This window comes from Seriola dumerili, unplaced genomic scaffold (assembly GCF_002260705.1).
Source record: "Seriola dumerili isolate Sdu_G_001 unplaced genomic scaffold, Sdu_1.0 BDQW01000073.1, whole genome shotgun sequence".
NCBI classification, from domain to species: domain Eukaryota; kingdom Metazoa; phylum Chordata; class Actinopteri; order Carangiformes; family Carangidae; genus Seriola; species Seriola dumerili.
In genome coordinates, this window is record NW_019174328.1 from 2,646,487 (window position 1) to 2,663,189 (window position 16,703).

Below are 16,703 nucleotides of genomic sequence, written 5' to 3' on the forward strand. Positions count from 1 at the left end.
GTGATTGTTTTGCAAGAGCTGTTTATTGTTTTGAACAACCAGCTGTTACAGAAGTAGATTTTTAGTGAGATGCAACAAGGATTTTAGATGTGGGTTGTTGCTGTCTGTTGCATAAATCTTCACATCTACAGCAAAACTGACCTGGGGTGTAAATGTAAAAACATTCAAATGTGTGTGTTGCTATCATTTCCTTATGTGCACGGCAGTTGCTCATATTTGACCCTCATGCAAATGGATTTTCCTCACTGCTTCATGTCGTTTTGTGTCTTGAAATGATTCTACTGTACACACCAACGACCTTAATTTAACCTTGAACAGCATTAGGCTGTCTCTCAAAGTCTAAATCTTAATGTGATTAAAATTACAAAGCTCTGAATTCTATTATTGTACATCTAAATGGTGATTCTACATACATACATAACTGTTCTGTTTAATGTTTTCATTTTGCAATCTCTGTAGATTTGCCCAGTTCTTTCTGTGCCCACTGTTTGATGAGAGCTGTAAGGACCGCGAGGTGAATGCTGTGGACTCGGAGCATGAGAAGAACCTTATGAATGATGCCTGGAGGCTGTTTCAGTTGGAGAAGGCCACTGGCAACCCCAACCACCCCTTCAGTAAATTTGGAACAGGTAGAAACTCTTCAGTGTTTACACCAGCATTAACATGACCGTGTTATTCACTGTGACTTTCTGCTCATCCAGTATTTAAACATTAATAAAACACTATAGTTGTATAATATTTGAAAATAAGGAGTTCATATTGATACCACTGTTGTGTTTTTTTGTTTTTTTTTTTTTAGACCGGTGTTTTGGTGGAGAGAGAGATTTATTATTAACTTTGGTTATTCAGGTTATTAATGAACTCATTACGATGAATGTTGAACATATAAGGCATCATATGAATTGAATGAAATGATGGACATGATTTTCTAAAGCAGCAGGGGCAAAAATATTTTGATCTGTGAAATTTTGATGTGCTTTTTATGCCTCTTAACAATAACTATTCAGATTCACTCAGCTGACATTTAACTGTTGCAGGAAAAACTCTTAGCATGAGGGGAGCTTACTCTGTGTTTCACTGAATTGTCAGATTAGAGTGACATGGACCTGGAGTAGCTCCAAGCTCAGAATAACCACCTGATGGCAGTCTTGAATTATATAACAGTAATTCCAGTTAAGAATAGAAGAGGATCAGACAGGCCTGAAAATCATGTGCTCTCAGCAGACCAACATAGTCTTCTCCAGGTTGATGCTTTGTTCTGTGTCTCAAAAAGTCTCAACCACTGGCGCTTGATTTGCTTCAGAGATGCTGCATGTTGGCTGCAGCTGTTTTCGAAATAAGGTTGGCAGGCGTGCAGCTTGTTCATGTACCTGACAGGCTTTCTTAAGAGATCGTGAAGCCTGATCACAACTCAGTGTTTCCTGTTTTTTTTACTGAGTTAATGCAGTTCTCAAGAAGACCATGCTGATGTTTCTCTGTGGCTGATTCCTTCATGTTCTAAAAACGGAAATATTCATTTTTTTGACCCTGTTCATCATTGTCTGTCTAGTCCCGTAGTGCACTGTTATGATCTGTCAACACACTGCTCATATTTTTGAATCTTATTTATTGAAACTATTGATTATTGCAGTTAGAAAAGATGAACCTAAAGAATTTGATCTTTTATCAATTGACTGGCAAAGATTGACCATTAAAATTGTACAAATCTTCACACACTGATATATCCATTGGTCTGATTTATTTCTCTTACAGGTAACAAATTGACTCTTGAAACCAGACCATCCAAAGATGGAGTTGACATCCGTCAAGAGCTCCTGACATTTCACTCTACATATTACTCTTCTAACCTCATGGGACTGTGTGTGTTAGGAAGAGGTAAGAGTTCATGTCTCACAAATGTAACCTTTAAATGTAGCAAAACCCTCACTCTTCCTTAACAGCACTGAAGACGACAAAGCGGAACAATAACTGCAAGTCAGTTTGACTTGGTGTGTCTTGGTGCACCTTTTTGTAATCCTGTGTCATTGTGAGAAAGTCTTAAAACTTTTGCTTCCTTTTTGGCACAAGTACAGCACCCTCTTCCTGTTTTGCCATTAGCAACATATTTTGTGTTTTAGTACAATGACAACAAATTTTTTCAATAAGCTCAAGCTGATATTACAAAGCCTAAAATAAATCCAACATCTGACGTGTTTCTCAAAGATGGTCTCAATTGTTTATGATCATCACATTAATTACGCCAACATCTCAGAATGACTGGTTGTTATATACTTTGATGTTAGTATGCCACTCATAGGTCATATACCATAAAATCAACCCCCTTGTGGGCAGTGTTTTTCATTCTTCCAATGCAGAGCGAGTTATGAAATGTCACCAGCTTGTGTCATCCTAGAAGAAATGTCACATTTTGTACCACACAACTCATTATCTGAATTGTAAGTGACACCGTTAGACAGAAGTGATTATATGAGCATTGTACCATAATTAATCACTCCAAGTGGTTCTGAGTTACTCAGCTGCTGAATGTCTAGTCAGCTTTGTGCCTTATTGGTAAAAAACAAAGTCATGGGCATGAAACAGCTGTGAGCATACTGGAATTTGTTTTTAATGGTGAACATGTTTAGTTGATTTGTTTTTAGTTTATTTGGCTTATGATTTAGTGGAAGACTACAGTCAAACATCAGTCTTTTGTTACAAAGTCAAAATGGTTTACCTGGGTCTTCTTTGCACTGATATGACAGACTTATTGTATATTAACTTCAATGTAGAGCAATAAATGTTTTTTTTCTCCTTTTGTTACCTACAGAATCATTGGATGAGTTGACCTCCATGGTGGTTAACCTTTTTGGAGAAGTGGAGAACAAGAATGTGCCTATCCCAGAATTCCCTGAGCACCCCTTCCAGGAAGAACACCTCAGAGTGAGCCGCTTACCTATTTCCCTATAGTTTTTATTCTTTAGAGTGGTAATGTAAGGCCAGATATTATTAATTAAACATTTTCAGTGCTGTGGAAATTGTTTGCATTTTGTAGTGCCACAATAAATTTCTTTATTATCAGTTACCAAATTCTGTTTTGTTATTTTGTTTGTTTTTTTAATAACATGTTGGTAGCTTTTTCTAAGCAACTGGATTTTAATGTTCTTTGTGTTCTGTCACAGCAATTCTACAAAGTGGTGCCTATCAAAGACATCAGGAACCTGTATGTGACCTTCCCCATCCCGGACCTACAGAAGTACTACAAGTCTAACCCAGGGCATTATCTGGGACATCTGATTGGCCATGAAGGACCTGGAAGTTTGTTGTCTGAGCTAAAATCTAAAGGTAGGACATAAAGTAGAGCTGCAAGATAATGACAAATGTGTTTGGAGCATTTCAAAACACCCAAGCCAGCGTTAAGTAATTACCCACCACTTGAGACTTTTCTAATTCAGAATAATTTTCAGTTTTCCAAGTGGATTATCCAATTTTCCATCATAAAATGAAAAAGAAAAATCTAGTCATGACTAAAATGATGTTTTTAGGCTGGGTGAACACACTTGTTGGAGGGCAGAAAGAAGGAGCCAGAGGATTCATGTTCTTTATCATCAATGTGGATCTGACTGAGGAGGGCCTCTGTAAGTAGTACAACCGACTCCACATGTTCATTCAGCTTTTTCAAATGTTTTTGACATGTAGTTATAATCATTTGCAAGTGTGGTTATTGCATGTGTGTGGACGACAGATTAATTGAGGCGTGATTTTTGTGTCAATGCAGTGCACGTTGAGGACATCATTTTCCACATGTTCCAATATATCCAGAAACTGCGAACTGAGGGGCCGCAGGAGTGGGTGTTTGAGGAGTGCAAGGTAATTAATGTTGTCTATTCAGTGACAGCATTTCAGACAGAGGGGCAGGACAATCTTGACCCACTTATTTTTGCTTAGTGGAAAAACTAATAGCGCAGCAGAGGCTGAAGAATTCAAACCTGTCAGCTATATTCCTCCTCTTATCTGCTAAATGAAGCCATGTCAAACGAAGCTGGGAAGTATTAATTTTTATGCTACAGTGTAAAAAAAAAAAAATATATATATATATATATATATATATCTTTCTGTGCAGTTTCCCTGTCTAGAATCTTGTTTCTAAACTTCAATTATAAGTCACTGTTGTTGTGTTGAGACTTCACCTGTTACAGCCTCCATCTCTGTCTCTCCTGTAGGATTTAAACAAAGTGGCCTTCAGGTTCAAGGACAAGGAGAGACCCCGTGGCTACACTTCCAAAGTGGCCGGTTTACTACATGTAGGTTTCCTCTCCATCTGCAAAGGTTGTTTCCATGGAGACGCAATGCGGCTCATTGCATCTGTACCTGCTGTCGTCATCGGGCTGTCTGGTGCTGCTGTTCCTGTGGCACAGTCAGAATTAGGCTTTTATTTATTTATTAACAGTTCTTCCATGATTGTCGCAGCAAGGCTCATTGCTTAAGTACCTAATAGTCACTGTTGCACAAATTTTCTTTCACCTGGTTTGGCAGTGCAAATTATGTTTTTTCTTCCTCATCTGCAACAAGTGGCAGGAAGCCCCTACATGCATACACAAACAAACACAGTGAAGTGTGGTGTGCATTTCTTATAAACCTCATTCTCCTAATAGTTTGAAGGCTTCTTTTCAGTTGTTAAATTATGAATTTGAGATCTATGCAGCAAAAAGGTTAGAGCTTTAACAATCATACTGTTTCATTGTCAGTTCCCTCCAGGGGCAGTTGAAGCCTTAAAAAATTCAGGAATTGATTTGTGAGTCTTTTCCACAAATGTTTTACTGTTAATCTTTACACCTTTAGCAGCACAATGCTATCAGCTTTCTGCTCTGTGTTTCAGTACTACCCTCTTGAAGAGGTTCTGGCAGCAGAGTACCTTTTGGAGGACTTCAGACCAGATCTGATCGAGATGGTGCTGGATAAGCTGAGACCAGAACATGTCAGGTCAGTGTGAGAACATCAGCGTCTGGTCATGTACAGAAAAACTGAGGCTGATGTTGTTTATTCATATTCCCAAGTATTACAAGGGTTATTATGTGTATAGAAATGTGTACAGGGCTGATATCACAGCAGACTCCGCCTGCAGAGTAACACATGGTCAATCTTAGTGTACATTAACACTTAAAGTGTTGTGAAACACACCACTACAGTAAGTGAGGCTTCAGACAGTAACTGAGGTGATCAGTGTGAATTATTGTAAATAATGTTCTATATGTAAAATCAATCAGTAGATGCACTGCAAGCCTTTACATGCAATAATGTTTGTGCCTAACACAAAAATGTGCCTCAGGAAGTCGGCTGTACCTTTTTATAACTGGTAACTGTGCTTACAGATGCTAAATGATTTTTGTTGCTTGCCAGCTCTGACAAAGTGCTGTTGGTCTACTTTGGTATTTAGATGAAACAGCTTTTCAATTTTCTGCCTTGAGACAACTTCCTAGATTTAATTATTCCTGCAGCCTCAGAAAAGGTCTAGTTTTTCATATTAGGAGCTGGAGAGTGCGTCGGAATACATTGTCAAGTTTTAATGAATTGGAAATATTGCTATTGTCATTTTTACTTAAGATGTTACATAAACAGTTTGGCTATTATGAAATATCTTTTACTGACTTATTATACATGTCTTATGTTATTTAAGACCAATTTGATATATTGGCAGAAGTAACTGTTTTGGACATAAAAAGTAAGTGGTTGTCCAGCATAATGCCAATAAACTGCTACCACTAGAGCTGAAACAATCAGTAAAGCAATTGACAAACAATTTCATAATATTTATAATAATCTCAGCAAGAATTTTGATAATTGATATTTTTAGCAAAAATGCCTGAAATGTTCTGGTTCCAGGTTCTCGGATATGACGATAGGTGTGTTTGTTTGTTTTCTGTGATTTTTAAACAGAATCTCTTTATGTTTATAACCTGCTGATCGGATAAAACAAGCAATTTAAATATATCAACTTGGTTTATAAGAGACTGAAGATAGTTTTTTTTTTTTATATATATAACTGGCAAATTAATTGTTTATAAAAGATGATCATTATTTGCAACTGTAAATTGACTTTTTGGACCTTAATTTTTTCCTTTGTGGAGATGCTGAATAGTTGAGCCATTTTTTAGGGACTGACCCTTTTAAAAGACTAATTTCTTTGCTTTTTTGACTTCATTTTCAATTTATAACCTCCATTGTCACAAGATGTCAGAAAATAAGAGGATGTGCATATTTTGTGGCTGTAGCCGAGCCTTTTTAGCCCAGCTTTGAGTCTTGTGTAAAAGTCTCACCAAGTGTACCTTTAACACTAAATCATTTTATGAGATGCCACTGTTGTGTCAAGCAAAGTGCAGATGTGTGACTAGTATTTTCCTTAATGCTTACCAGGGAGGAGATTGCATGCACTCATTGGCTGACCCTGCAGGTTTTCATGCCAGTCTCTTCCTTTTACTGAAGTGGATATTTAACCTTGGGGTTTTGCCAGCACTACTTAGAATTCAAAACAGTCTTCACTCATATTCATGCTTTTTTTCTTATCGATAGCCAAGTGCTTTAAGGTGTTTTTTTTTTTTTTTACCTTGAAAGTCTTCACTCATGTTTCAATCTCATTCCTGCAGCAAGTTAGCTTGTATTATTAGAGTGCTAGAAACAATAATCACACTTGTTGATAATACACATTAATTCCTTGTAGTTTGCTGTTTAACAATTAGGGGTCTACTGTTGCTATTTTTGATTGAATAAATATTTTTAGGTACCAGTGAAACATGCACTTGAAATTAGGGATGTGTGGAATGGACTAAACAATTAAATATTGCTACCTTCACTAGTTGGACCCAGAAATACTAGTCGGTTAAACTAATAATTGTTTTAATATGTACAATGCTGTTAAACTGTGGCATCTAAAATGTTATGCAGCTGCCTGCCACTAGCTGGGGCTACAGCCCAAGCAGACAGCAGCTCTCTTTCCCCTGCGCTAAAGCCTGGATGTTGTAAACAAGCAAGGTACAAAGTGGAACAGATGACATCTCAGAAAAACCATAGATTGTAAATAAAGATGGATGTAGTGTCTGTGACGTCACCCAAAGGTTTATGAAGAAAGATTTTGAAGCTCAGAGTGAGCTGCTCCACTGTCGCCATCTTGGCAGTTCCTGATGGCAACGCCATGTAACTCCCGCCTAGTCGGAATGAATCATTTATGAAAGTTAATATTGAATTTTCAATTTTATATATGTAAAAAATAAAAAAATAAAAAACCTTTCACACCCTCAATTATGCATAACATACATGAACATGTCATTTATGCCTTAATAACATTTAAATTGGTGCTATCATGAATGGAGAAATTAGCTACAGAGACCAAAACCGTTTTTTGTACCAGGCTGTAAACATGTTTATTTCTGCTGTTAAGTGGGGCATTTAAACATGGGAGTGTATGGGGATTGACTCATGTTTGGAGCCAGACTCAAGTGGCCATTTGAGGAACTGCGAGTGTCATTTTGATCTAGAAAATGAACATATGATTGAATGTAGACTGTGGCAGAATAAACTGGCATATAACCGGGATGATGATTAACCACATTCAGTACAGGAATGTGGACGGTAACCTGCAAGGTAAGACGGCTGCTGGTGCTAGTACAGCTAACTAGGCTTGGGCAGATATTCCATAATATGAAATGTTGCGATATTTCCATCCAGCAAGACTGGCAATGGATCTCTACTACCTCGAACATGATCCAAAGAGAGTACTAATAGAAAAGTATTTGGATCTTATATGGTTGAGTGGTCACAGATGGACAATATCTAATCAGCTCTGACAGAGGTATTTCTATCCATATAATGTGAACTGGTTTTCTCTTTCTTCTTTTTCCAGAGTTGCAGTGGTGTCAAAGTCATTTGAAGGGCAAACAGACAAGACAGAAGAATGGTATGGCACGCAGTACAAACAGGAAGCCATCTCTGAAGAGTCCATGGAGGTAATTAACTGCAGTCATAGCACTCTAATCAAATCAGACACAGCACTCGGCGACTGTTTTTCTGCTTAGCTGTGAGACACTCCTGGCTGATTGTATGCCTATCTTTCAGAAATGGGCAAATGCAGACCTCAATGGCAAGTTCAAATTACCAATGAAAAATGAGTTCATCCCCACCAACTTCGAGATCTACCCTCTGGAGAAAGACCCTCCATCAGTCCCCACTTTAATCAAGGTGAGTGTTTTAGCTGTGCTGCACTATCATCAAAGTATTGTACCTCTTCATTACCTAAAGGCACAGTCCCTGCTCAACTGCATGCTGTTAAAAATCTGTTATGCTTTCATATGGTAATAAAGTATTGTTTTGTGATTGAGACATAAAATGTGCAGTACAGTTGTTGGCATTGTGTCAAGATCAGAGGATCTAAGCTGAGCTAACAGTGTTCATATTCCATCCTGTGAAGGGAACACTGAATAAGATCCACTGTGCCTTTTTTCTTTTATTGCTAAAATACCATGTTCTAATCTGTTGATACCAAAGTACCTTTGTTAAATTTTTGTGAATAAGCAAATGCACACTTTCACTTTGTGGTGTGTAGTGGAAGTTTGCTTGCATTTTCAGGGACACATGAAACAAATTATCTTTGCACATGAACTTTTAATGAATATGAAAATGACAACTGTGTGTGTGTGTGTGTGTGGTTATTTCTTCTAGGACACTGCCATGAGCAAGGTGTGGTTCAAGCAGGATGACAAGTTCTTTCTGCCCAAAGCATGCCTGAACTTTGAGTTCTTCAGGTGTGTAAATAATTATGAACCTCTGTACTTCATGTGAAATCTTGGGCATCCAGGTTGTACCAAGTAAAAAATCTGTCAGCCTTTTAGCTGTGGAGCTCTAATTAGTTCTTATTATTTCTGCATAACAAACAATAGCTAAAAGTACTATTACTAATACAGCATCAAAACCAACCATTTTACACAATATTTTGAAAGTAATTGGCAGTGAAGTGAAAGTGAAGCGTCCAGAAAAATATAAACATGCAGATGAGTTTTTATCATTTATAAGTAATCGGGCCAATTACTCTGGTAGCTGCTCTACAATAAAAATAGATTTGAATGCTTTAAAGGTGTTGAAGGAAGTGTTGATTTTTCATCAACCATAGCTTAAAGTGATAGTTCTGGTTATCTGACAAGATACAAGGGGCTGTATGAGTCAGTGTGTTGCCTGCAGTTAGACTAAGGTTAATGCTCTGCCAGTTTGGAGAAGCAGGCAGGAGCACCAGCACAGAAGCGGAGCAGTGTACTGCTGTGGAAGGAGACAGCAGAAAACCATTGAACTCCTGCATTCCTACACATAAGCACACCTACACAGCGCAATGTATTACGCCGCAGATCAGCTGTTCGAGTCATAAAGGGCTGTTTAACAGCTAGATAAAGCAGTAAACCATTACGCTATGTTTAATTAATAACCCTAAAATAATGCGTCTCTCTCGTTGACTTAGAAACCGAACAAAATGAAGTGTTCTGTCTGACGATCTCCGCTCTTAACTCACGGCTCAGCTCCTACACACAACAAGCAGCATTTCATTACTGATCGGAGTGTGTGTATGTGTGCGCCTGTTGCAAGCTTGGTTATATACGTGAAACTGTGGAAGGTCAAATTAAATTTTATATTAATTTAAGACTACAAATAAGTTACTACATTAATGGGAAAACAAATCCAATATTGTCTTGGCATAGGCATGAGCAATCGGCGATCGTTCTAATGATCGTCGATATCATCGTCCATTGGCACAAGCACTTAATTTGACATTGGTTTTTTAGGTGTGCTCGTTTTCATGTGGCTAAAACATTTTTTCTGCTGTTTGTTCTGCTGCTCAGCTTCTGTGCTGGTACTCCAAACTGGCAGCGCACTAACCTGAATCTACTGCAGGTTAGTGCAGTAGATTCACTAACCTGAATCTACTGCAGGTAATACACTATGTATAAGTACCTCAACAACCCCACATCAAATAACTTGAACTATCCCTTTCACTTTACAACTCCACTCGCATATCAAATGAGACCAGATCAGATAAGATTGTGGCTCTCATCTCTTAGATTAAGACACCAAAGTAGGAGTAAAGCAAATCTCCAAACTGCGACCACTCGGTTATGCTTAATTAAGGCAGGCTAAGACTAATTGCAGGACTTTGGGAAATTCTCAACTCTAGAAGAGGAATATTTCCATTTTCAAAATAATTCAAAAGGAAAACTTGCACCGGCTTCCTTGTCCAGTTTTGCTATAATTCACTAGGAGGCCATAATGCCTCCAAACGCACAATATGCAATAGTCTGTATTATCTTGGTTTAGCCAATATTCAGCGACTGAAACAATAAACCCTTCTGGGTGTGACTATAATTAGACAGTATTAGTCTATTAGACTGTAATTATTGGGTTTGCGACATCATGTAACAAACTGGATACCGAACCGAACATTCTGTGCGTATTGAATAACTGTAATATCTGTAATTAATCCAATTTGTCAATTTGTAGAGTCATGTACTGTACTCGTAGTATCTTCAGCTCATACTGTGAGAAAGTGTAGAGAACAATATCACTACACTTCATTTATGTGCTTTGTTTGACCACTGCCATTTCCTCTACAGCCCGTTTGCGTATGTGGACCCATTGCATTGTAACATGGCATATTTATATCTGGAGCTCCTCAAGGACTCCCTCAACGAGTATGCATATGCAGCCGAGCTAGCTGGCTTGAACTATGACCTCCAAAATACCGTCTATGGGATGTATGTAAGTATTCAAAAAGCCTCCCCATCGCCCACACGCCACATCCCAGACCTTACGTCCCCGCACCCTTTATCATCCTCAGACTGGGCCACTGTGGCTCAGTCAGGCCTGGGTTGACAGGTTTTTAGCCGTCTCTTTGGTCAGATTGGAGGGTGTTACCACACATGATGATACAATTAATGAAAAAAAACATTTATATATTTTTAGCAAACTACTATCATTTTCTGTATTACCAATGTAATTGACAATTTGAGACTTATCTCATGCTGTTAATCCCACCTGTGCATCTTTTAAAAAAAAAAAAAAAAAAAAAAAAAAAAAAGTGCAAACTACTTCCTAAAACCTTCTGACCTAGACCTGGCTGGTCCCAGTCCAGCCTCTGTTCTGTCTGCATCTTGCTCTTCATTCTTCATTGATCCTGATTCCCTCTTTGTTCACCCATTTTCCACCAAACCCTTATAACTACAGAGGAATTGTTTATTTCCTCAAGTTCTCAGGCTAACGGATCGTTGTCATGTCTCTTTTAGATGTAATAGGTTTAACGGCACACCTGTAGTTCAACATAAGGTGAAGCGGTGGTCGCAGCGACATTGAATTTGTAATTTACAGGTTGATGTGAAAATAGTGGTAGCATGAGTCTTCCGTAGAATAGTTTTTGCCAGTCTTGCTGGACAGAAAGTTGGTCACAAGGCTGCATATACATACTCTTATTATCATTCTTCTCGTACTTGCATTGTCTTGTTTTTGGGTTTTTTTTTTTTTTTTTTGGTTTTGTTTTTGACAACTCCTCATTCCCAACAAACGTCATTTGTTTTTGTTTTTGTTTGTTCTTTTTTTTTCCCTTTCCCCATTAGTCGCTACCTATATGCAGATCCCCTGCACTGCAACATGACCTACTTGTTACTCAGGTTACTGAAGGATGATTTAAAAGAGTATACATATGCAGCCCGCCTGGCCGGGCTGGTGTATGGCGTAGCCTCAGGGATGAATGCCATCCTCGTAAGTAAGCCGTTTGAATTCTGGAGGGAAGTGGGGGTGCCAGTGAAGGGTCCACTCTGAGGCTTTGACAGAGTGGAAGTGGCTTGGCTTCTACACTGATTATGTGAAGTGCTGTGTGTTGTTTGTCTAACCTGAGGGATTTACTAGAATCTGTGCTTGCTACCATGTTCCCCAGCAACTTAATATGTTACTTAACTGTAGGATGGCTTAATACAGCTCTGGAAATGTCATCGGCTACTATATTGGCATTTACCTAAAGGAATTATACCTTTTTTGTTTTTTTCTTTTTTTTTTTAATTGCCTTGACAACTTAAATTAAGAGTTGTCACAAGACTTTTCCATTTCCAAGATTAGTGTTTTTGAAACCAATTTGTTTAATTAATTTGAATTAATTTTGAGAATCATTAATATCATAATAATCATTAATATGATATATGTTTCATTTTAGCCCCCATGGCATTTTAAACTTTGTGCAGACTTGCAGTGTACACTGAACCTTGTCCGGTTCAGTCAAGGACGTACAAGTGACTGATATTACAGATTCACTTCCAACATTCATTCTGGGTGCTATATTCAGCCAGTGAAAATGCAGCAGAAAAGAGACGGAGAAATACTAGATGGCACAATTTTACCTACTCTGTATAATTATTTTTTGGTCCTTTGGCTGCCATTCTCTCACTTCTATTGTGTTAGTGTCATACAGGTAGCGTATGAATAATCATCTCTGTTGCAAGACACAAGGAATAAAGCCAAACGATGCAGATTCTCTGACACATTTATAGTCACATTTCTGCTGATGCAAGTGCAGAAAGAACGATGGAAGTAAATCTGTATCCAGGAGGTTTGATGCACATAGTGAGGAGCGACTTGCTCAATCAGGCATCTCTTTGTTTCCCCCAATTCATGAATACAGCAGTTTGTTCAGCTGTTTGTGTGTCAGGGATTTAATGCTGCATAGCAAAGTAACAACCTACCCATGACTGAAAAAGATTTGCGGTGGTGGTTTTTTGTTCTGTTCCTTCAAGCTTTCTAACTTCCGCACTAACACACTGCACCTTTTGTCATATGACCCAGTAACCTGCATTCATTAGCTGCCTCTCACCAGTAAAGTCATGGTTTGTGGCGTGTCCTTATAAACTGCTATTCTACACACTGTCTGTGTGACTGTGCGATGGTAGCCGTGTGTAATTGATTTGAGTCAGCAGTACTGGTGTGGCTGGCTGGCCTTTTGTCAAGGTTAATGATGTTAGGAGAGATTACTTTTAACAGGTGTCACCACAGGGACTTAGCGACAGGGAGAGGCAAGGAATGAGATGAGTCTGAGAGCACAGCCATGTAGCTGCAGGTTTTGCTGAATCATGAAGGACCATAAGGTGCGGATGACATTGCAAAGTGGAGGCTTTAAATAACTTTTCTTTTCCATTTTTAAAAAACACATTTGAATGAGAAAACTCATCATCAACCACTAAGGTCTGTTCTGTCTTCCTGAAAGATGTAGTTAAATAGGTTTGAACTGCCAGAGATGAGGAAGTAATGCTTCCTAATATAGTTGATCAGTTTTTTTTTATAGTCATGTTTATGAACAAACAAATAATATAATCTAAAATAAAAAGACAAACATAAAGGATATTTATGATATGTACACACTATTGAATTGGAGCATGAGCATACACTGACAGCACTAGTGATTGATAGGAATCTTTTATTATTTATATTCCTCCACATTTTTGGTCTAAATTTACTGGGACATTTTAGGCTAGTATAGACCTGCCATTACATATTTTGTTATATGTACTGTAGCGGTGATGACTCATCATAAGATGGAGAGTGATGGGATTTTCTTGACAAGCATTTGGTCAGCCAGCAATTACAGTACTTAGCCACACATTATTATTATTAATAAGTAAGTCTAAACTTTCAAATCAATAATCAAAACCACAGTATAATCTGTCTGATGATTCAGTTTATCTTTCTGTTTGTTGATAATGCACCACCTGTCCTCTATCACCGTCTGCTGCAGCTGTCTGTTAAAGGTTACAGTGACAAACAGCACATCCTGCTGAAGAAGATCATTGAAAAAATGGCCACCTTTGAGATAGATGAAAAGCGCTTCGACATTATCAAGGAAGCGGTAAGCCCCGACTGCAGTTCCACCATCAATACAAGGTTATGATGAGTCATGATGGATTGTAAATGTGACTTTCAATTCATTAACTTTAACACAGTTCAAAATCTTTACTTTTCCTTACAACACATGAACAGTAAAGTAGCAACAGTAGTTATTGCTTCACTGTAATAGTTTTGACTCTCTACAATAGTTTTGACTTAATGTTTCGGTTCATGAAGTGCTAATGTTGAACTGACTTTTCCTCCTCTCCCTCCCTGCAGTACATGAGGTCTTTGAATAACTTCAGAGCTGAGCAGCCTCACCAGCACGCCATGTACTACCTCCGTCTACTAATGACTGAGGTTGCTTGGACCAAAGATGAGCTCAGAGAGGCCCTGGATGGTGAGACACCGCTCTTAATCTCTTCTTTCTCTCTTTACTTCTGTCTCAAAGTCCCAGCCCTTGTGCTTATTAGCCCTTTTTCTGCTTTTGGCCAAAGTGAGTTCACTGAAATGCAGAATAAATGCATAGTCAATCCTTTCTTCAGGCTGGAAGTGAACAGACGAAGCTTGGCATACATGGCTAGTTAGCAGAATGAGTTTATTAGTTTGGTTTAAAGGTAGTAAGGAATAGGCTTTGAATCCCGGGATAAAGTTTAAGGTGTTTGGCTTAAAGTTGGGCCGCTCTTTCCCTCCTCTCATCTAAGCTCCTGTCTTCTCTTCTGTCGTCCTCCTTAAATCCTCATTTGAATGCTGAGGCTGTTCTCCAGCAGATGCCTCCCTAGCTGCAGTCTTTCCTCTCTGCAGTGCCCGTCTGGAACCTGAAGGGCAGATTGTTATATTTTTACCACAGAGCTTACACAAACTATCCTTGGATTCACATGAGACTCAATTAACCTGCAGGGTCAAGGCCTGTAGCCCAGTCACTAGGGCCTCCAATTACCACAGCTTGTTCCCTTATCAGTGTCCTTACCCTCTCCTCTTCCCCTGTCTGGGGTCTATGAGACATTTTTCAGTCTCTTGTTTCTGTGTGTGTGTGTGTGTGTGTGTGTGTGTGTGTGTGTTGCTGTGGACAAACAATCATTTATATAAATTGTGTGTGTCTGGGTGTGCATCCCTGTTGTAGCTCATCCTTGAATCTGGGTCAGACGTTGCTTGAATTCAGATTGGCCAGCCCACACTGAGACACACTTGATTTTTGTGCACGTGTAACTGAATGTTGAAGTGCGTGATTGACCAGGTTTGCATGATAATCTAACATGTGACCACCTTTTGTCTTGTCTGTGACGGGAGTGCAGGACAGTGAAACTGCTGCACACAGCACTTATTCTGTGGTTTTTACTGATTCAGTCTTGGGAAATTGCTCTTTGATTGATGGCTGTTGTCTGTGATCTGTATTCCAGATGTAACTCTCCCACGCCTCAAGGCCTTCATACCTCAGCTATTGTCACGGTTACATATTGAAGCTCTTCTCCATGGCAACATCACCAAGGAGGTTTGTTTGGTGTCTTTCTTTTTTTTTCTTTCTTTTTTTTCTTTTTTTTTTTTTTTTTAAACTGCCAGCTGAGGCAATTTGAATTTTGTTACCCCTTTGCCTTGGTGGATATCATATCAAAGCTTTGAGGTTTGTAACATACAGTGCAAGTAAAAGTATGGGAACGCTTTGGAATTACCTGTATTTTGTATAAATTTGTCCTAAAAGATGGTCACATCTTCATCTAAGTTACAATTAGGAATTGGGCTAAATGATGTGCACATGGAATCATATTGTGATGATTTTGACAGATATTGCATTTGCGATCTGAGTCACATTTCATTTTCCCCTAAAGAAAAAAAAAAAAAAATATATATATATATATATATATAGAANCCCCAAAAAAAAAAAAAAAAAAAAATATATATATATATATATATATAGAAATTATGATTTTTTTGCTAGGGTCTGTACCAAACAAACATGATCCTTTACATCTGAAGAATATGATTTTATGGGCATCTCTGCAGAACCACAATGCTTCATTTATACTGGGATGTTGTGACACATTTTCCTTTAAACATGAAAGATTATAATTGTTTGTGTGATATAAGCTTAAGCACATTGTGTTAGTTTATACTAATGACTTAAAGTCAGATCATATTTTATGGCCAGTTAATGCAGAAAATCAGGTATTTCCAATTTTTTTTTCTCATCACTGTATGTGTATGTCTTTTTTCAGTGAATATAAAACGCACATTTTTATTCTAAAGAATCATTCCAGTCACCCTCAGCCTTTTTAACTGGCCTTCCAATAGTATCACAGAGGATTATTGTCAATAAATTATCACAAGATCTAGCAAACAAGTCACACATTAAACAAGGTCCCAGCTGCCACAGCAACCGCATTACATCTTGTANAAACTGCCAGCTGAGGCAATTTGAATTTTGTTACCCCTTTGCCTTGGTGGATATCATATCAAAGCTTTGAGGTTTGTAACATACAGTGCAAGTAAAAGTATGGGAACGCTTTGGAATTACCTGTATTTTGTATAAATTTGTCCTAAAAGATGGTCACATCTTCATCTAAGTTACAATTAGGAATTGGGCTAAATGATGTGCACATGGAATCATATTGTGATGATTTTGACAGATATTGCATTTGCGATCTGAGTCACATTTCATTTTCACCTAAAGAAAAAAAAAAAAAAATATATATATATATATATATATAGAAATTATGATTTTTTTGTTAGGGTCTGTACCAAACAAACATGATCCTTTACATCTGAAGAATATGATTTTATGGGCATCTCTGCAGAACCACAATGCTTCATTTATACTGGGATGTTGTGACACA

The 16,703-nt window shown here is 38.1% G+C and overlaps 1 protein-coding gene across 2 annotated transcripts in view; it reads left to right on the plus strand.

Moving 5' to 3' along the window:
* Positions 1 to 16,703, plus strand: part of ide (insulin degrading enzyme) — a 31,380-nt gene that overhangs the window by 3,432 nt on the left and 11,245 nt on the right. The window contains exons 4-18 of one of the 2 annotated variants that reach the window (XM_022743767.1): positions 460 to 629; positions 1,753 to 1,875; positions 2,807 to 2,919; positions 3,159 to 3,321; positions 3,522 to 3,614; positions 3,755 to 3,846; positions 4,200 to 4,280; positions 4,856 to 4,959; positions 7,874 to 7,976; positions 8,086 to 8,208; positions 8,689 to 8,771; positions 10,623 to 10,767; positions 13,784 to 13,894; positions 14,152 to 14,272; positions 15,273 to 15,364. In XM_022743767.1, the coding sequence (XP_022599488.1) occupies positions 460 to 629; positions 1,753 to 1,875; positions 2,807 to 2,919; positions 3,159 to 3,321; positions 3,522 to 3,614; positions 3,755 to 3,846; positions 4,200 to 4,280; positions 4,856 to 4,959; positions 7,874 to 7,976; positions 8,086 to 8,208; positions 8,689 to 8,771; positions 10,623 to 10,767; positions 13,784 to 13,894; positions 14,152 to 14,272; positions 15,273 to 15,364 (1,717 nt within the window). Of the gene's footprint in view, positions 1 to 459; positions 630 to 1,752; positions 1,876 to 2,806; positions 2,920 to 3,158; positions 3,322 to 3,521; positions 3,615 to 3,754; positions 3,847 to 4,199; positions 4,281 to 4,855; positions 4,960 to 7,873; positions 7,977 to 8,085; positions 8,209 to 8,688; positions 8,772 to 10,622; positions 10,768 to 11,618; positions 11,764 to 13,783; positions 13,895 to 14,151; positions 14,273 to 15,272; positions 15,365 to 16,703 lie in introns of both variants that reach the window. The other variant, XM_022743768.1, reaches the window with a different exon arrangement.